Below are 22,161 nucleotides of genomic sequence, written 5' to 3'. Positions count from 1 at the left end.
TTGAATACCACATGTCACTGACTCATCTCTTCCTGGAAATTATTTGGTTGCCTCTGGATTTCTTTCATTGTATAGTTTTCTTTAGTCTTTGAACCTAAAAATAATGCTAATTTGCATGGTTGAGCCAATGAAAAGGTCTCATTCTTCCATCATATTGTTCTTAAAAACTAGCTCACAAAAAAATGGAGGCTCTATATGTGTAGTTATAAACTGTGTATATTACATTTGTACTCCATCAAGTTTGATGCATGTGTTAAAGTTTCTTTCTTAGTCTGTTATTCTTAGAATAGGTTGCTCGTCTCTCCAGGCATGGTATACCTTTCATAGACATAGTTTCTCCTACTGCTGATTCTGCATAATGAAGTATAGGAAATTTATATAGTAGAGCCAGTCTGATAATTACAGAGAGATTAGTGTTATCTTATGATGACTTTGTGAAACAGTGTCAGCCATCCCTGGATAGTTGAGATGCTATACTGTTAATAGATACCTTCAAATTTTTGGAGAATTGAAATTGTCTCACATAAATCCAAACTATCATTATCCTTGTCTGAATAAGCCAAACATTACCAAAAATGCATTGAATTTATGGTCAAGAGTCTTACACACAACTCCTGACTTTAGAGGTAATTACTATAAGAGGGGGGAACACTGGTTTGAAGCTAGAGTGCCAGCTTTGAATCAGGGCTCCACCTTAGATTTCTTCCTGACTTTGGGCAAGCTGCTTAATACTCCTGTGCCTCAATTTCCCCATATATACAGCAATAATTACCATTACCTCATGGTGTGCTTAGTCGCTCAGTCGTCTCCGACTCTTTGTGACCCCATGGACTGTAGCCCACCAGGCTCCTCTGTCCATGGGGATTCTCCAGGCAAGAATACTGGAGTGGGTTGCCATGCCCTGCTCCAGGGGATCTCCCCAAGCCAGGGGTCAAACCCAGATCTTCCAGATTGCAGGTGGATTCTTTACCATCTGAGCCACCAGGGAAGCCCTTACTTCATGGGATTAGTTGTTAAAAGAGAATTAAAATGAGTTAATACACATAAAGCACTTAAAATAGTACTTGACATAGGAAGAACACAGTAAAGTCTACTTGTTCTTATTAGCTATCATTGCTGCTGCCTAATCAGAATTAAACAGTTTAAGATTTGTGAAACTAGAGATGCATGTGGATTACCCAAGTGGAAATGTCTAAAAGAAGACAAGCATATGGTTCGGAAGCTCAAAGGAAAGCGTGTAGCTAGAGATATGGATTTAAGGGTCATGTTTATGGGTGGAAGTCAAACATTAAAAGTTGCTGAGATTGCTGCAAGGTGATAGAATCATGAGAAAGGCCAACATTTACAGTGGGCATAGAAAAATAAACCTGCAAGAAAACTGAGAGGAATCAGCCTACAGAACGAGAGAAGAACCAGAAGAGAACATCCTAACAGTCAAAAGTTTGAGAAGAGAAAGTCACCATTAGTGTCAAATAAATACAGCAAGATAAGAACTAAAAAGCATTTCTTAAATATAGCAATTAATAAGTCATTGGAGACACTAGTGACAGGAAGAAAATCTCACTGGAGATGGGGTATAAAAGGTGAAGGGCTGAATGGGAATTGAGGACATGGAGATAGCAAGAAGAGAAATCAATTTCCAAAAGCCTTATTAAGACGGGAAAATAACAAAACGCAGGCAGAGGAAAATGAAGTCAAGGAAGAGAGAGCAATTATCATGAAGTTCATGATAGTGAGGGATTGTCATTGATAAGGTACTAGAGCAGTTTCTGGAATGCTGAGTATCTTATTCTTGATTTGCATATCGGCTGCATAGTTGTTTATTTGCTCACTTTACAATTACATGATAAATATATATGTAGAAAGGGCATAAATAATACACGTTCCATTCTACATGTCTGTCATCTTTTATAATTAAGAAAACGAAATTAAATAGAGTCAAGGAAAGTTTTCAAATGAGAAAGACCTAAGCATTGTGTGTGTGTGTTTAATACAAGCAGTGTATTTAAATAGGACTTGAGTAATATTGATTTATGCCAAAGCCTTTGACTGTGTGGATCACAATAAACTGTGGAAAATTCTTCAAGAGATGGGAATGCCAGACCACCTGACCTGCCTCTTAAGAAACCTATATGCAGGTCAGGAAGCAACAGTTAGAACTGGACATGGAACAACAGACTGGTTCCAAACAGGAAAAGGAGCACATCAAGGCTGTATATTGTCACCTGCTTACTTAACTTATATGCAGAGTACATCATGAGAAACGCTGGGCTGGAAGAAGCACAAGCTGGAATCAAGATTGCTGGGAGAAATATCAGTAACCTCAGATATGCAGATGACACCACCCTTATGGCAGAAAGTGAAGAACTAAAGAGCCTCTTGATGAAAATGAAAGAGAGTGAAAAGTTGGCTTTAAGCTCAACATTCAGAAAATGAAGATCATGGCATCTGGTCCCATCACTTCATGGGAAATAGATGGGGAAACAGTGGAAACAGCATCAGACTTTATTTTGGGGGGCTCCAAAATCACTGCAGATGGTGACTGCAGCCCTGAAATTAAAAGGCACTTACTCCTTAGAAGAAAAGTTATAACCAACCTAGATAGCATATTGAAAAGCAGAGACATAACTTTACCAACAAAGGTCCATCTGGTCAAGGCTATGGTTTTTCCAGTGGTCATGTATGGATATAAGAGTTGGACTGTGAAAAAAGCTGAGCGCTGAAGAATTGATGCTTTTGAACTGTGGTGTTGGAGAAGACTCTTGAGAGTCCCTTGGACTGCAAGTGGATCCAACCAGTCCATTCTGAAGGAGATCAGCCCTGGGATTTCTTTGGAGGGCATGATGCTAAAGCTGAAACTCCAGTACTTTGGCCCTCATGCAAAGAGTTGACTCATTGGAAAAGACCCTGATGCTGGGAGGGATTGGGGGCAGGAGGAGAAGGGGATGACAGAGGATGAGATGGCTGGATGGCATCACTGACTCGATGGACATGAGTCTGAGTGAACTCCTGGAGTTGGTGATGGACAGGGAAGCCTGGCGTGTTGCGATTCATCGGGTTGCAAAGAGTCGGACACGACTGAGTGACTGAACTGAACTGAACTGATGACAAACTTAAAGCTAACATCATACTCAACAGTGAAAAGCAGAAAGTTTTTCCTCTAAGGTCCAGAATAAGGTAAGTATGCCCACTCTCACCACTTCTATTTAACACAGTATTGGAAGTCCACACCAGAGCAATCAACAAGGAAAGAAAGAAACTGGAAGAGAAGCAGTAAAACGTTAACTATTGGCAGATGACGTGACACTGTATACAGAAAATCTTAAAGACCCCATCAAAAATACTCCTAGAGCTAATAAATAAATTCAGTAAAATTTTAGGATACAAAATTAATATACAGAAATCTGTTACATGTCTATACATTAATAATGAACTATCAGAAAGAGAAGACAATAAAACAATCCTGTTTACAAGCAAATAAAAAGACTGCAGCCTTGTGAGAAACCCTGAGCCAGGAGACCTGGCTCATCTGCACCTGGATTCCTGATTGCAAAAGCTGTGAGGAAATAAATGTTTGCTGCTTTAAGCTACTAAGTTTTGGGGTAATTTGTTGTGCAGCAATAGATAGAAGTTTGATATCCGGAAAATATCAGTGCTATGTATACAATTTAAAACATGGACCATGGGGCTTCCCTAGTGACTCAGTGGTAAAGAATCCACCTGCCAATGCAGGAGACACGTACTTGATCCCTGATCCGGGAAGATTCCACATGCTACGGAGCAACTAATGTTGTGCTCCACAACAACTGAGGCTGTGCTCTGGAGCCTGGGAAGTAACAACCGCTGACACCTGCATTCCCTAGAGCCTGTGCTCTGCAACAAGAGAAGCCACAGCAATGAGAAGCCCTGCACAGCAACTGGTGAGTAGCCACTGGCCACAACTGGAGAAAAGCCTGGGCAGCAATGAAGACCCGGAACTGCCATAAATAAATAAAATTATTTTTTTAATGGATTATGGAGCCAGATTTCCTAGGTTTGAATTCTCATGCAACCATCTTGAATAAGTTACTATACTTAACCTCTCCATACCTCAATTTCTTCAACTGCTAAGTGGGGATGATGATGATAAGAATTCATGAGGTTGTTAGAAGAATGAACTAAATTAATGCTTGTGTATGACTTAGAAACATTCCTGTCACATAGTAAGTGCTATAAAGTTTTCTTTAAAGAAAAAAATTAAAAATATATGCTCCTCTCCTACCACCATCCCATATGGTTGATTTCCAGTAAGTCACCTCATCTAATACTCAGAGAAACTACAGGAAGTAGTTTGCCCTGTTTGATAGGGATTCCTGGGACTCAGAGGAACAAATAATATTTTTTTAATATTTTATTGATTGATTTTTGGCTGCCCCGAGTCTTCCTTGCCATGTGGGCTTTCTCTGGTTGCCTGCCATGAGCCGTGGCTACTCTCCAGCTGTGGTGCACAGGCTTCTCACTGCTGTGGCTTCATTTGCTGGGGAGCGCAGGCTCTAGGATGCCTGGGCTCAGTAGTTGGGGCTCACAGGTTCCAGAGCACAGACTCAATACTTGTGGTGCAGGGGCTTAGTTGCATGTGGAATCCTCCCAACCAGGGATCGAACCCATGTCCCCTGCACTGGCGGGTGGATTCTTAACCACTGGACCATCGGGGTTGTCTTGTAATAAATTGCAGAGATTCAAATCCAGGATATGCTGGAGACTGAAATTTCATGACTCAAATTTATTCTATACTGCCTCTCTAAAATCCGCCTTACACTCCAGAGCACCCAAAAGTCAGGGGTGATGAAGAGACTTCCATTCATACAAACAGTAAATAGCTCTATAGTTTTGTTCAGTTAAAGGGTATCTCAGTCAAAACATCCCTGTCTGCATCAGTCCACTAGGTGGACTGTCCATGAGAATGATGAACTACATGCTGGAGCTCGATTCATAGGAAAAGAAAATATACTGACATATACTAGATGCTCTACAAGTATTTATTGGAAAGCAAACAAGCCCAACTAAACTTAAAAAGATGCAGGTATTTATCCTCTTTAAGTTTCAATAAGAAATACCAGGCATCAATTACCCATAGTGCTAAAGTTTTTTGACAGGCTTCTCCCATTTTGGAGAAGTTTATTACAAAAAAAAAAAAAAATTCAGCCAAGCTTAGGGACTACAAAGATGGTTCTATAGAAAAATGTGTTATTTCAACTATCAAATACAACATCTAATCCTATTACAGTGGATATAAAAAGGTTTTCACTGACAGGCACAACAGTGAAGGAAATTGAGTAATACATTTCCTGCCCTGAAAGAGTGCAGTGGCCTAGGAAATGTGTACAACCTCAGAGCACACTTCTAATACAACAGCCATATGTCAAAACTGATATAAGGGTTCACAGACCTGCGAAAATTTACATCTGCAGCAAGGAAATATTTTCATAATGTTCCATTACTCAAGAGCCTTTCAGCTTAATAATATTTATCATGATGGGCTGTTTAAGAGTGGAATATTCATTTTAAGACCACTTTGTTGAAATGAAACCCTCTTGATTGGGAAGGAATTGCCTGTAATGAACACACCTTCATTACTCCCCCTGGCTACTAAGAATCATGGCAAATGAAGGCCTTTGTCAACTCGACCCTGATGGCTAAACCCAGAAGACAACAGAGTTCATGCTCAACCCTGAGTAAAACACAATGGCCACAGAAATCCTCAATGTCAAAGGAGTCTGCAACATAATATAAGTGTACCTGGCATTCAAGCTGAATATCAAGAGTCTTAAAACAAGTGTAACCCCAAGTCTCAAATTAGGTTCACAATAGCCCCAACTTAATCTATTCATCATTTATTCATTCAATTAGTCAACACAGAGTTAGTGCACACCTTCTGTGCCCCTGACATTGTTCAAGCACTAAAACTGAGTTGTATTTTAGAAGAGACTAAAAATAAGCTATCTAAATAAATCATTCATTACGAAATGAGTAGGGGCTTCCCAGATGGCTCAGTGAGTAAAGAATCCACCTGCAATGCAGGAGACTTAGGAGATGCAGGTTTGATCCCTGGGTTGGGAAGATCCCCTAGAAGAGGGCATGGCAACCCACTCCAGTATTCTTGCCTGGAGAATCCCATGGACAGAGGAGCCTGGTGGGCTACAGTCCCTAGGGTTACACAGAGTCAGACACAATTGAAGAGACTTAGCACCCCAGCTACTGTGTTAAGAAGAAATGTAAGGGGTCAAGAACCTAAAGAGGGACATCAATTAGAAGGCTACTGCAGAATCCAGGAGAGGGTTGATGATGGTTTGCACTGGAGTAGCGGTGTTGAGAAGTGGTAAAATCCTGGATATGTTTCAAAAGCAAGCCAGTGGGATTTGCTGGTTGGTCTGACATAGGATGTGAGAGTAGAGAAGACTGAGATAGTAAGCCTGTGTGTTGGCATCATGAGAGAAGGAAAAACCTCAAGAGGGGCAGGTTACCGAGGATAATATCAGAGATTGGTTTTTGGACATGTTATTTTGAGATATCCAATAGATATATGTAATAGAAATGAGGGCTATTTATAAACTTTTGTTTTTTTCTTGCTCTTAAGCACTTTAGAGGGTTGTGCTCTCCCATCCCTTTGATTTGATTTAACCAAATAAACAGGGCACAGAAGTTACCTCTGTCACTCCTGGTCAGAAACTTTAACAGACAGAATGAGATTAGTCATATTTCCTGCTCCTGACAAGGTGATCAACAGACCTGAGACATTAGCCAGTCTATTTTTCATATGTAGCATGAGCAAGAATAAATACTTGTGTCAAGCCTCTGGGATTTGCAGGAGTTCATTACTGCATTATACCCACATTATCCCACATCATCCAGACTGATACAGCATTCACATAGAGAAGTTATAAAGACAGTTAGATTACGACTCTGAAGTAATGGAGGGATATGATTTGGGCAATTGGTAACACATAAGTGTTACTAAACAATAAGAGTGTTGAGATTAGCAAGGAATCTAGTGATGTTGCAAAAGAGTTTTGGAAAATCCCAAGATATCCAGAGGTAGGGGAGATGAGGGAAATCACATAAACTGAGAAAAACCAGAAAGAAAGAAAGGAGAAAAGGCCACTGGATGAAGTGTCCCAGTAGCCAAACGAAGGTAGTGGTTCCAGAAGGAGAGAGTATCCATTGAATTGAACACTGCTGTTAGTTTTGAGGACTGAGAATTGACGTTGCTGTTTAACAGCCTGAAGGCTTATCATTTGACAAAACATTTTTGTTAGAGATGACCTGAGATGGCTCCTGTACTTTTGTCCTTGGGGATAAGGCAAAAGGAGTCAGTGCTGAGGTTAGTCTCCCTATGGTGGGTAACACAATACTGTTAAATATGATATATTTATGCAAGGGAGCTAGGTATATTTTTTGTTTTTAACAGTTAGCAGGTCTTATGCTCTTTGTTCCTATCTAGTTTTGCAATTTAATATCACCAGCTTCACCAGTCACCCTGAAATAAGAAAATTCTATCTTTCTGACATCTTTGTTCTGTTTTTCTCACCTCCCTTTACCTCATACATTGTATCAGTCCCACTCTGGCATGTCAAGAAAGTATAGAAAATGCCTCTTCTTTAAGCATGAATTGTTCTCTCAGTACTTGATCTCCATTTCTTTGAACATCTCATTTTAATGCTTATAATATTGTTGTTTATTAAATTATTCATCTGTAATAAACACCAAAATTCTACAGCACCCTTAAGTCTTCTCAGACTACAGGAAGCAGATGTAAAAATAAGGTAATAGTATGTGTCTGCTTTTTAGCCTAAACATTCTAATGTTTTCTAGCAGTTGGAAGTATTTTAAATACCAACAAGCACAGTGTTGTCAAAAACTGGCAAAGACAAAAATGAGGGTAACTTTCCCTCCCTTCCCCGCAAACTATTCTATGTCTCCTAATTCTGGGCCATGGAAAATACTGCTCCATGCCTGATATTGTTCAATTACTTACTGTAGGAAACAAAGCATCAGGCAAAACATCTATTCTTCAATTTTCACATTGCATTTAAGTACTCTGATATGTCTATGGTAAACAGTTTGTTCTTCCACTACATAAATATTTTTCCTCCCTTTGAGTACACAGCATACAGCCTATTAAAGAGTAGTTGAGCAATTCAATGTTAAGACATTCATTGTCACAGATATGCCATAGTAAATATCCTTTGGGTTATAGAAGGCTTGCTAAATTGACATTTATAGGATTCGCTAAACTAAATTCCTTTTTTTTTCCTTTTATTAAGTCTTCAGCTTACTTTGGAGATATTCTTGCAGACTTCCATGTCTCATCAACTCTGTAATAATATAAATTGGATCTTCTAAAGTGCAAACAGCATAAAGCTGGATAAGCTTTGGATGTCTTAGGTTCTTCATTATCTGTGCCTCCCTCAGGAAGTCATTTGGATCCATTGAACCTGAAACAAGAAGAGGGGAAAATCACTTTATGTTATTGAGGCATTCCTGTCCTCAGAGCAGCCTGGTGGGAATCACGGAGATTGCTTCCTGCCTCTCAGTAAAGTAAGAGCATTGGTGTCACAAATCTTCAGATTTATCAAGGAAGAGAATCAGTTCAACCAGGGCAACCTAATAACTGGTGTGTTGGTGCATCAGGGCTGTGCAGCTTATGTATTATGACCTGTCGGTGAACAGAGGTTGCTTCAGGTCCATATGAAAAATGAAGGAAAAAGGAGAGACTGACAGTCTAATTGATAAAACAAGGCAGGCATCTTAGGAACACAAAGAGAAGACATTCTATTAACATGAACGCTGGAAGACACTGAATGTTTAATCACTGCAGCGAGTTTTTCTGCCCAGGATCCAAAGACTAATCATTGCCCTGTCCTTGGGACCCACTGTGGGAAGAGCTGGATAACTATCCTAAAAAACAATGACATCTACCACGTTTGTGTCTTTAATTCTGTAGGGACATAGAGTATAGGCCAAGCAGAAAACATTCATGGGCCCCTCCCACAAATTAATGTTTTTTTCACCACTTGAAACTGCATTCCACATTTTCTCATGTATTAATACCTCCACAGCTGGAGTTGTAATAGCTTGATAAGAGAGACATTGGAGCCTATTTTGAAGACTCATCTAAGTTAAATTGCATTTATATTGGCTCGACTCTGACTCACCATGCAGAGTGCCAAGTAGTTACAATCACACAGAATTTAAGAGAAAAAAGGCTACCTGGAGTTTACATTTCATTAGTCGTTTTAAAATCTTTTATTTCTTATACAATATGATGTTTCAGACTCACTGATGTAATTGAAGGAATTCTGTCATTTCACCTCTCAGTATTCACTATAGATAGTGCAAACACTTTCAGTGATGCTCAGAGAGTCCATTTCGTTCCTTATTCTCTCGTTTTGAAGACTTCACAGCTACTATTTGAACCTCAAGCATGGATAAGCTTTGACACTCCAAGCTAACACTCTGACTTGTTCATTAGTAAGGTTATTTATTAATAGCCTTATTAATGAAATGCAGGCTGTATTAATGAAATGCAGGCTATTTCACAGAGGCAATCTATCCTTTGGTATGCCATTTGAGACTCTAGAACTTCACTACCCAGGCTCAATCAAGCCCTACCTCACTTTGTGATCTTAAACAAATTACCAAACATCTCTGAACTTCAGTTTCTTCATCTCTAAAACATGGCTAATAATTCCACTGACATCATAGAATCAGTGTCAGGGTAATAGTATTGTCTGGCACATATGTGTTCAATGAGTGTTGGCCATATTTGTACTATTATTAGCAATCACATTCTTAGGAAAACCAAACAGATCAACTATAAATATCTCTTCACTGACTAAGGAGAAGAGTCAAGGACTTACAGAGAAAGAATATGGGGAAATGGCCTATTCTCTTCTCCATCAATTTTTACTGAGCTCGCTTATTTCAGTTTTTACCACTGGTTTGCTCCACATAATCAAATAGGATTAAAGTCTTGAATCAAGACTTAATTTAAGACTGTGGCAAAATGGAGCTAAGAATAAAAGAGGCACCCACACCATAATAAGGGACCACTTAGGGTTGTTATAATTAGTTTGGCCTATGGTCAATTACATATATAGTGGTATCATGCCCCCACCCCCAAATAATCTGATTCATGAAGTTTCCAGTAAGAAACTTCATTCAGACAATTATGATCTTCATTCAGACAATTTATCTACAATACGTTTTTATGTTGATGCTTTGCGTGGTCATCAGATTCATGGAATACAGGCCACTTATGTATGTGTATGTTTTAGTTGCTCAGTTGTGTCCAACTCTTTGTGGCCCCGTGGACTACAGCCTGCCAGGCTTCTCCGTCCATGGAATTATCCAGGCAAGAATACTGGAGCGGGTTGCCATTCCCCTCTCCAGGGGATCTTCCCAACCCAGTGATCAAAACCAGGTTTCCTGCATGGCAGGCAGATTGATTACCATCTGAGCCACCAAGGAAGCTTAAATCATTGCCAAATCAGACCATCCACTAGAGCTGGAACCACAGCACATCAGGAGCCTCTGCAGGGGAAGCTTGACCAGCTGCACAGCAAGAGAGACCCAATCTCAACTCAGCTAGTAATGCAACATTAAATATTAATTTTTGCCTGTCAAAGCTACTGTGGGAGTTGATTTCAGGCTCGTCTTTATTGCATGGCAGTCTGCTAAGCAATAAATAGCTGAGAAGATTGATTAATGACCCCAGTGAAGTGAAGACATTTAAGCAATCACCAAAGCTGTTTGCTGCTATTACACTGTAAATCAATAATAATTATTCCTGTTGGAGAGAAAACTATCGTGGAGCTTTTTTTTAATAAAAGAAATCTAATTTTTTTGTTCTCTTTTGACCTGTGAAAGGCCTTCCTTGGAGAGTGATGTTAGGATGGATAGCTAGCTGTTTCTTTTTTGGAAAAAAAGATGATAAGATTGGACAGTAAAGGTTAGTCTCAGTTTTCAACAGGATTAGGATTCAAAACCACACATCTGCAGTAATTGTGAAAATCTCAGGTACTGGGATTGAGTACTGTGGTCACCTAGCAAAACACTTGCTTGGTGTCCAAACCATCTGTCCCATGACCTCTTGAACATTTATAATGGCAAGTAGGTTATAAAAATCAATGTATGCCATTCTGGTTCTCATACCTGGCTTTAATGTTTTTACTGCTACCGGAGTGGTATTGTTCCACAGGCCTTCCCACACTTCACCAAACTGACCAGATCCTAATCGCTTCAAAAGTTGTATGGAGCTGCGGTCAATCTCCCACTGGTCCACAGTTTTATATGACAAATCAAAGGGAGCTGGAACTTGTATCTGTTTCACAGAATAATTAGAATACTGGTAAGAAAAAAGTTATATTTAACAATTTTTTGGTTGAAAATAACCTAGGTACTTTTAGAGTCATCACTTTTAAAAACAAAATATTGTAAATTTTATCCCAATTACCTTAAAATGAAAAGCAGTAGTGGTAGAATCTGCGCTATCACCTCGTCCAGCTGCTCTCCTCCCAGATCCTGCTGCATCAGGCACCTTGCTGTCCATCTGTCCCACCCCAAACCCCAATGTCCCCTCCCACTTATCTGGTATGCATTCTCTCTGTATCCTTGCCTACCTAAATCAAGGTTCAAGGTCAAATGAAGTTCCATCTCATCCACAGTTATTTCCCCAACTCTCTGACCCGTAGCATCTACCATATGTATCATCAAATTTCTCATAATTAATTTCACCTTTTTTCAATTTCATTTACTTATTTGTTCATTCATTTATTTAATAAATAAATATTTTTCAACACCAACTAGGCTTCACTGTGTAAACAAAGCAGGCAAGGCCTCTGCTCTCATACTTCACAGTCTAGCTTGTCATCCGTCGTTAGATATTTATCTTATTTCCTCCACTAAGTCATTGGCATCTTGAGTGCACAGAAGGTCACCCATGTTTTGTAAATCTTTTCCCTATCTGAATTCAAAACTATGAGTTAAACTAAGTATTTTTAAATCATGTCTTGGTATCAGGTGAGACATTTCTTAGCATAAGCTTAGATTTTCTTGTGAGGTCATTTCTGTACCATCTAAGATGTATATGCATGCATGCTCAGTGGCTCAGTCATGTCTGACTCTTTGTGACCCCATGGATTGCAGCCCACCAAGATCCTCTGTCCATGGGATTTTCTAGGCAAGAATACTGGAGTGGATTACATCTTCCTCCTCCAGGGGATCTTCCCAGCCTAGGGATCAGACCCACATCTCCTGCAGTGGCAGGTGGATTCTTTACCACTGAGCCACTGGTGATACCCTAAGATGTATATACTTATATCAAAATTGCATATTCACTTGGCAGGATTTAACTCAATAAATTCCCTACATAATGATCAGGATTCTTCAGCTTCTACTTGTCTATAGTATTATAATCAGGCATCACCAGGACGCTTTCAGCAGTCATCCAGTTATAAACCACAGGACTGGCTATACCACTGACGGTACATGAGACCTAAACTCTGATGAGGAGCTGAGGGTTTGCCCAACTAAGGTGACTGACCACTATCTAACTTTAAACACATTTAGGTAAAACATGCAAACAATGGAATTTAATGACAGATGTAGATAAAATTTCTATAAATGTTATCTCCTTCCACCAAACACCAGGCCAAACAAACTGTTTAACAGTTAAATGATATCTATTATATGCAGACAACTGGATAATGAACCTGGTCATTTCATGTTAATATTCTTGAATACAGATCATCTAAGTAAGAATTATATTCCAACACTTTTTTCTCCTCCAGCTGTATCATTAAATGCTCCAATATCAGGATATTAGATTAGTGTCTTAGTGCAAAGAATGAATATTTTCTGTGTTCAGTGATTGCTTAAGGTCAGGACTTGGCAAACTTCTTCTGCAAAGGATGAGATCATAAATGTTTTAGACTTAGTGAGCCATATAGTCTGTTTCAACTACCAAACTCTGCTATTATAGCAAAAAGGCAAAGACGATTGTAAATGAATGAGCGTATCTATGTTCCAATAAAACTTATTTATAAAAATATTGGGGCTTCCCTGGTAGCTCAGTCAGTAAAGAATCTGCCTGAAGAGAAGGAGATTGGGGTTCGATCACTGGGTCGGGAAGATCTCCTGGAGAAGAAAATGGCAAACCACTCCAGTATCCTTGCCTGGAAAAATCCCATAGACAGAGGAGCCTGGTGGGCTGCAGTACATGGGGTCACAAAGAGACAGGCATGACTGAGCAACTAACACTTTACACTTTCATAAAAATATTAATAAGTGTGGGGTAGTATTGGCTCATAGGCCATAGTTTGCCTATCCATGCCTTAGGTATTCAATGACCTTTTCTTTTTTCCTGAGCTAGCATATCATATGACAAAAAACTCCTATATCTGAAGGAAAAAAGTAACTTCAAAAGTAAGGAACACAGCTTGAAAGCATTTCACCTTTAAGCATGGTTTTCCCAGCTTGACACACAGGCCATCACTTGTCTTGGTGTAATGACTCACGAATTCATTCAGTGTTGAAAAGGTTCTTCTCCGGGTGAGGAAAAAGCCCCCTTCATCCAGTCTTCTGATTCTGTAGTGTTTCACAACCCCTTCATCTAAAACTGGAACCCAGAATAAGTCCTTTTAATAAACTTGCCAAAGCAAAAGAGATTTGCTTTTTTTTTATGATGATAGCTCCATGCATGGAATAAAATTTTAACAAATTCTATTTATTTCTCAACTTTTCTTTCAGAAAAGACTTCAGGAGGCTTACAAAAGCATATAGCAGAATAAAAAGGAAAAAAGAATGGGAAAATTATATTTTAAAGGAAATATAAAAATAAAAGAGTATGGTTAGCACTAAAAAACTATGCTTTGAGGCTTAGTATACTTGTTTAAAACAAGCTATAAAAGTGACTGTATTATTCTAGCAATGTAAAGAAGGAAATAGTTTCAGAAATCACAGTGTTCATAAGATAAAATCACACAAGATATTTAGAAACAGTTCTTTCTGGTACAGAGACAAAGGATAATTTTCTCCCATTAAATTATATAACATGGACACTGAAATAAAAGCGCTCTCAGGAAACAAAATCTATGTATAGACATATAGATACAGATATAGGAAGGGAAGGAAGGAGAGACAGAGACAAACATTATTTAGCCTTTAAAAAAAGAAAAAAAAGGAAATCCTGTCATTTGCAACAATGAATGGAACTGGAGGCCACTGAGCTAAGTAAAATAAGAGAGGAAGACACTGCATAGTATCGTTTATATGTGGAATTTTTAAAAAATGAACTTAGAGAAATAGAGTAGACAAATGCTGCCTGGGGGTGGGATGGGAGGAACAGGAATAGGGAGGAACTGATAAAAGGGCATGAAATTTCAGCTGTAAGAGGAATAAGGTCTAAACATCTAGTATATAACATGGTGACAGCAGGGGATAACACTATATTATACAGGCAAAATTTGCTGAGATTGTCACATGTTCTCACCAAAAAAAGAGAGAAATATATGAGGTGACAGATATTTTCATTAACTCAGTGTAGGGAGAGGGAATCCTTTCATGATGTATATGTATTTCAAATCATCATGTTGTACACTTAAATATCTTTTTGTCAATTAAACCTCCATAAAACTGAAAAAATCACATCATCTGCATCATGAAAATATTTTACTTTCAGTTCTTTATATTAAATGCAGAGGGCAAAAAATAAATAAATAAATAAATGCAGAGGGCAGGCGAACATTTAGCTCTTCTAAAAATAACATAAGGTTCTTAAATCATAATTTTTTAAGTGTCTAGAACACATTCTTGTACTCTGATCTGTCAAGTTACCATTCCCTTTGACTATAACTCTTGAGGCAATGTTAATTGCCTTATATAATCATCACCAAATAGAGGGGTTTTATTAGGATATAGAACTAAATGCATACAGATTTATGTATATGGATTAAAAAGCTAAAAAAAAAAAAAACAGATGTAAACAATATTAACCTCAATGTATTTCTCCACAAACCAATAAAAAATATTAGAAGTAGGTAGCTATGTTATAAATCATACCTGCAATTTATATAAATATTGGCCTGAAAATTCCAGTTGCCATTTAGCAAAAAGAAAAGTACATAAATTATAACTGAGATGTCTAGCAAAGCAATATGTCTCCAACTGGAAATGATAGGAAGCATCAACATTTTTTTCCAATAAAAAAATTCTTTTTTAATCAAGATGGACCATATCTGGCTCCAAACTAAAATGGAATACCCGGAAATTAAACTCAAGAATTATCTTTTAACACATCACACAAGGCCTAGTGACTTCTAAGCCAGAGACTAAAGTCAACAGATGACTGAAGGGTCAAAATACTCATGATTTTCTCAACAAGGGATGCAAATCCCAATGATTGATATGGCTTTGGCAATTGCTATTGATTATAGAGAAAACCTAAGTAAATGTTTACCAACTATTTATAGTTAAAAATTTAAACTCTTAACTGTAAAAACCAATATTTTCTAACTAGTATGTGACCAAAACACAGCAATGTCACTGAACAGCCATGTCTTCAACATTAAAATAAAAGAGCAGGCCTTAAAAAATTTCAAAATTTCCAAACGTTTCTACCGTAATGTTCCAACATTTCTAATAACTGTTGCTTTCTCTTTCTGAATTTTAATTTCTTTTTGTAGTCCTTTCAGAAGACTACAAATTGTGAAAACTACACATTACCAAAAGAAAAAGTCATTCCCACCTTACAACCTTAAATACCCCTTAAATGGTTTTCCCATGAATTTTCTAAAAGCCAGATCTTCTTCGGGTCTCAGTTTAAATCCTCAGAACCAGCCTCCTCCCATCACCCTGTTGCATGTACCCTTGCAGCTCCTTTCTCTCACATCACCCAGGTTAATTGTGATGATGGATTTATCTCAGTAGAGGTGGCTCTGTGAATTACAGGGTCTCTGTGTCATGAACTAATACCTACTCAGAGCCTGAGACAGAGTAACTAATACAAATATTTGCTAGTTGAGTGAACGATGTCACTAACTTTTAGATTTGAAATAAAATGTAAGTTTCTTAAATGTCTGCTGCAAAATTAAATAGCTAGCATTACTGATTCAACAGACATGAATTTGAGCAAACTCCCGGAGATAGTGAAGGACAGGGAAGTCTGGCATGCTGCAGTCTGTGGGGTGGCAAAGGGTCGGACACACCTTAGCGAATGAACAACAGCAACAAATTTTACAATTGTAAGTACTTTGAAGTCAAGACTCCCCCAGAATTTTATTTTTAAATAGAGGAAAACAAACCTAACCCCAGTGTATAAATACCATTAAAAGACAATCATTCATGTTTATATCCAATTTTTTAAGTTTTGCAATAACACAGGATGTGTACTTCATCTCTGATCAACATCACAGATTATTTATGTATAGTTCATTCAAGTTTTCAGTCTAGGCAAGACTAAAAGATATATATATACACACACATATATATTTTTTTAATTAGATCACAGAAGCCACCTAAGGTAAATTCAATACACTGGGTTAGGATGAAAGCACTTTAAGTTATATTCCTGAGTAATCAAATCCAAAATTCATGTTGTTTTCTTAAAGTGGTTTTAATTTGTTAGTAATGGGTCCACACATTTGTAAATTGCCCATTCCTAATAAAGATTGAATTCAGATCTCAGAACCAAGGAAAAATGAATTTTCTATTCCTGTTCTAGTTCACCGTGATCTCTTTTATTGAACCAAATCTATTCTACATTCTATAGGCTATAAGTGAATGATAATGCTTATGCCATTCTTATTGTGAATTACTATGAGTTCAGACTAGTTAAAGTATTTTAGTAGTTTAACTGCAAAACATACAAGGCTAGCTATACAATGGAATCATCCATCAACAAACTCAGGAGCAGCACAATTGAATGAATTGAGCTACTAGAAGGCCAGACATCCTAAGCTGGCATCTTGACTTGCATTTACACTGTTTGACCTAGGGGAAAATATTTCACCTGTCAACTGATTAATCTACCAAAACATGTCCAAGAAGTAGGATATACTGCAGCGATGCAGGTAGGCATGTATGCAGAGTACAATAAAGGCTTATTGAACATTGAAAGAATTCAGCTATTTCTGCCCAAGACCTTCTATAAGGATTGTAACACTGGTTACCTGATTATTATTATTATTTTTGGATTGTAACACTGGTTACCTGATTTTTATTTTTTTTTTTTTTTTGGCCACCTTCACAATGAAGGCAACTGATTGTGCAGAAATCCATGTGATATAGATGCAGTCTTACGATTTCAGTCCCATATGCCAGGCCCAAAAGCATTTACAAGGAGTTGGTGGCAGTTATGGAAGCCCAGTTTTCTCCTAATGATGAGATCTTATTTTAGTCTCTAATGTTAGAAAAGGTGTTTGTTCACCACTGCACAAAGGAGTGGTATTTCATCAAAAAAACACTTTCGAAGAGTTTTTTCCTCAATTTACCACGACTAACATATTCAGAACATATTAAATAATTCTGATACTCCAAAATTGTTTTTAAAAGACAGAGCCTCCAGAAATTAACTTTAGAAGGCAGTATAAACATTGAGTTAGAGGCTGTGTCTGCAAGACATGAAGACAACTTATTAGGCTTAGTGAAAAATATCAGAATGAGCAGCTTGGCATTTTGCAGATAAACAAATGGTTGAGTGAGCAGATTTTCATTTTTCAGCTGGTCTTCTGGCATCATCTGGGCATAGCGTTATTCCTACTGACTGATAATAATCTGCTCTCATACTGAGTAAAACAATGTGACTTAGATGATTGAGCAAATGATTGAAAATCAAGAACTCACTGCTCTAATCTTATTCTGCCAGTGATATGTTCTTTGACCTTCGGCAAAGAATTTCATTTCAGTTTCCTTATCTAGAAAATGAAAATAATGATCTTATCTATACACTCCCACAGGGGTAGTTTGAGTGTCATTATTCACAAAGGATGATAGATATTTCTAAATGTCCAATTGTGAGTACTGTATTAGAATATCAGTATTATCAAATAGCATTGTCAACAAAAGAGAGCCACTTCCACAGTAAAATTTTCCACTCTTTGCACAATAATGACTACATAACATAGTGGCTACCAAACACATTAAGTAAAGAAACTGCTATAAATTCGTGTGAGAGAACTCCTACACATGTAAACCCCCGTTTATTTGGCTTCTCTTTAGTAGGTTGGTTTGTACTTTTTGAAACTATTATGCTCATTGAAACTACTATGCCATTGCTTCAGAATTTATGTCAAGATAGTTCTACACCAGTAAGTAAATAATTTTTGAGTCATTACACTGAATCCCCCATTAAAACAGAAGTGAAAGTCGTGAAAGTGCAAGTCGCTCAGTCTTGTCAACTCTTTGTGACCCCCTGGACTATACAGTCCATGGAATTCTCCAGGCCAGAATACTGGTGTAGGTAGCCTTTCCCTTCTCCAGAGGATCTTCCCAACCCAGGGATGGAACCTAGGTATCCTGCATTGCGGGCAGATTCTTTACCAGCTGAGCCACAAGGGAAGCCTAAGAATACTGAAGTGGGTAGCCTATCCTTTCTCCCCCGGATCTTCCCGACCCAGGGATTGAACTGGGGTCTCCTGCATTGCAGGAGGATTCTTTACCAACTGAGCTATCAGGGAAGCTCCCATTAAAACAGAATCCAAACAAACATCCATTTTGCACTGTATTTTGTTCTACAGCAAACAGAGTAGAATTCTAGTACGAGTAGTTTTGGAAGAACAAAGTATTGATACAGCTATCTAAAAATATTAAAGTGGCATCATGTAGAAGACGTGTTCTTTTTTGGTGAAAAAAAAAATCCACCAAAACCAAAGAGAACAAACGGATTTGACTCTTTTCATGCATAAAACTCCACTACTGTGTTGGTCCCCAAGGCCACCTGCCTCCCTGCAAAGCACATTCAGTGAGCCATGAACATCAGTCAGTAGGTCTGACTGCTAAACTGGTAGGGTAAGTGAAGGCTCTTTAAGAGAATATCTATATTAGGTGACTCAAACAACTTACTAAAATAAGCTATTTGAAGGGTGGGGCATGGGAGGGAGGTTCAAGAGGCATGGGACATATGTATACTTATGGTTGAGTCACGTCGTTATGTGGCAGAAACCAAAACAACATTATAAACCAATTATACTCCAGTTAAGAATTTTTTGAGAAAAGCTATTTGAGGATACATCTGACAGCTCTCGTGTCCTGAGGTCTTCCAGCATTGTTACTGGTCCAGGAAACCCGTTGACGTACGTTTTAGTCAAAGACAATATAAACAATTATACTTACAGGCAAAAATCAACTGCCTCTTCCATATTACATAGCATAGAAATCCATGAGCTTGAATCACATGTCTGTCCAAATACTTAGAATATTTTTGAGAAAACCACTGGTCTTATCCTCAAGACCTATATGGTCTAATTCCTTACAAAGGCAGGCCAATCCCTGTCAAAGCTGGCTCTTAAATTTTCAGAACAAAATAATCAATTTTGTTGTTTATACCTATAATATCATACAAAGATGAGCATCACTTTACTTAATACATAATTATAGCAATCGATATTTTGTCATAATCTAATTTAAAAACATCTACCACAGTTTTACACGAAAAAAGCATTCGCAGCCTCTGATATTGCACAGAGCTAGAGACATGATGCTGAAGCTGAAACTCTAATACTTAGGCCACCTGATGCGAAGAAATGACTCATTGAAAAAGACCCCGATGCTAGGAAAGATTGAAGGTGGGAGGAGAAGGGGACGACAGAGGATGAGATGGTTGGATGGCATCACCAACTCGATGGACATGAGTTTGAGTAAACTCAAACTTTGAGTAAGCTCAACATCGCCTGTTGGCAATAGACAGGCGTGCTGCAGTCCATGGGGTCGCAGAGTCAGACATGACTGAGTGACTGGACTGAACTGAACTGATATTGCACAGAAAGTCTCTGGGAATCAATTTGACTGTTTATTCCTCTCAGGACTCTAACTTCTCACTTAGTATTACATGGGCAATAAATCACCAGGAATTTACATCCATGGATTATATTATCTCAGTTTCCTACTGATAATTTTTCACTGGGTTAAGATTTAATGTGACACGAAAGCCAGTGCTTCTACTTTTCAAAACTTACCCTAAGGAAATAATTCAAGTATTTACATGTATTTATTTAGTTATATCTCTGCTTTGTTCCAGAAAGCTCCAAAAGCTTGCATAAATCATCAAAATAGAATAAAATTTAAGGGAAGTGGATGAAGGAAATAGGACAAAAAGGAAAAAAAAGGATGATGACTCCAGAAACGAGGCTGGTATACTGTATGTAAGGTATTCTTTAGATTTCCATTCCATTCATGTTTGCTAGATATGCACCGAAGATTTGGCTCTCTGCATTTTTGACAGCTCACAGCCATGAGGGAAAATCATTCAGTTACCTGATTCCCTGAAGAAAATATTAATAAATTCTTATTCAAAAAAACACATGATTTCTGGTACTGAAATGAGAGAAATTTCTCACATGAGTCCTCATAAAGAAAAACACAGAAAATGTAATAAGCAATATCACCATCAACATTCTTAAGAGTAAATACATCAACACATTGCAAAGGGCTGGTTATTAGACTGCCACTAAGGTGAGCCAGTTTCCAACTTGAAATTCAATGAGAGCATTGTATGGGAAACTAACCACTGTTCATCATCCAAAACAGGGAAAGCAATAAGTGTAAGGATATTTATGCAACATTTTTATAGCATGAAATGACTGGTAAATTGCAGTAAATCTTAAAATTGAGAATTAAAAATAAAATCATAAAAATTGTGTAGTAACAAGAAAAATATATAATGTGTTCAGTGTAATAAGTGGGGTAAAAAATTAAGAGTATAATTACAAACATGAGGATACATTTGGCTGCTGCTATGTCCTGGGGTCCTTTCCTGCTGAAGAAACCCAGCTGAGGTTCTTGTGAAAACCATAATTGCATGAGGGCTGAGATGATTTAATTTGCCAACAGGATAATAGTTGTGCTAGATTGGCAGATTTGTGAATATTTTACTCATTCTGTTTTTTCAAACCAACTGTAATAAAAGTATAGTGAATTTAAAATAAAAGCATATACATAATGCTTCCCACTTTATAGAGAGGCAACATAATTAACCACCTGAGACAATGTCCACACACATTATTCAAGACTGTCTATTAAGATACTTGATATTCTTTATATAAAGACCTCTATGAACTCATTTCTCTTTGAACTTGACACTTAAAATCATAATGCATCTCTTCTCACATAACCCAGTGAGAAGCACAATATGGTTCCATTTCTGCCTTAACTGCAAGAGAACCCCAAGCTAAACTGATTTCTAAATTGTGATAATTATCTCCCATTAGAGGCTCAGCAAGATCTATTTCTCTGTTCTTTTTCATTGATTTGTCTTTTTTACTGTTTAGCTGTATTTTATGGGGTTTTTTTTTTAATGTTTGCTTATTTTTTTATGTTTAGCTCTGTTTCAGCAATGTAAGCCAACTTGAAAGCTTTTGTAGAAGTAAACACATTCACAAATGAAATGATATACAATCAAATAAAATGGCATATCTGCCAAACATAAGAAAGAATTTCTAATTAAATGAATTGCCCAACACTGGGACAGGCTGGTTCTCTGGGGTTTCTGGGAGGTTTAATGCTCCACTTAGAAACTTAAAATTGTAAGGGATTTCTTGGGGAAAGCAATATTAGTCTAGACAGCTTTTGCAAATTCTACTAGTCTATCAAAAAAAGGAAAACATGATACGTGAATGGCAAGAAACTTTACACATGACTGAGTCTAAATCCCTCTTTTACTAATGAACCTAGATTTTCAAAATCAACTGCTAGTAGTTTGCAGGGCTGGAATCCACGTCTAGTCATCTAGGGTGCCCTGTTAATGACAGTAGAAATAGGAGAAACCTTTAACAATTATTTCCTGTTTCCTGTTTTGTTTCTCTTTTTTTCAAGAAATTGACTGATTTCTTAGGAGAATGTTTGAGGACTTTTAGAATACCACCTTTATCTTCCCTATCAAACTCACCCCAAAGTCTCAGGAAGCCTTCT

The 22,161-nt window shown here is 37.8% G+C and overlaps 1 protein-coding gene across 1 annotated transcript in view; it reads right to left on the bottom strand.

Annotated features, from left to right (window-relative positions):
• Positions 1–22,161, bottom strand: part of FRK (fyn-related Src family tyrosine kinase) — a 102,520-nt gene that overhangs the window by 4,652 nt on the left and 75,707 nt on the right. The window contains exons 3-5 of the mRNA XM_010856573.1: positions 13,494–13,657; positions 11,194–11,362; positions 8,316–8,474 (exon numbers count right to left, since the gene is read on the bottom strand). Coding sequence (XP_010854875.1) covers positions 8,316–8,474; positions 11,194–11,362; positions 13,494–13,657 — 492 coding nt within the window. The remainder of the gene's footprint in view (positions 1–8,315; positions 8,475–11,193; positions 11,363–13,493; positions 13,658–22,161) is intronic.

Source organism: Bison bison, unplaced genomic scaffold (assembly GCF_000754665.1).
Source record: "Bison bison bison isolate TAMUID 2011002044 unplaced genomic scaffold, Bison_UMD1.0 scf7180017864373, whole genome shotgun sequence".
Lineage (NCBI taxonomy): Eukaryota > Metazoa > Chordata > Mammalia > Artiodactyla > Bovidae > Bison > Bison bison.
Note: the sequence above shows the minus strand (reverse complement) of the source record. Positions and strands in the feature narration are given on the sequence as shown.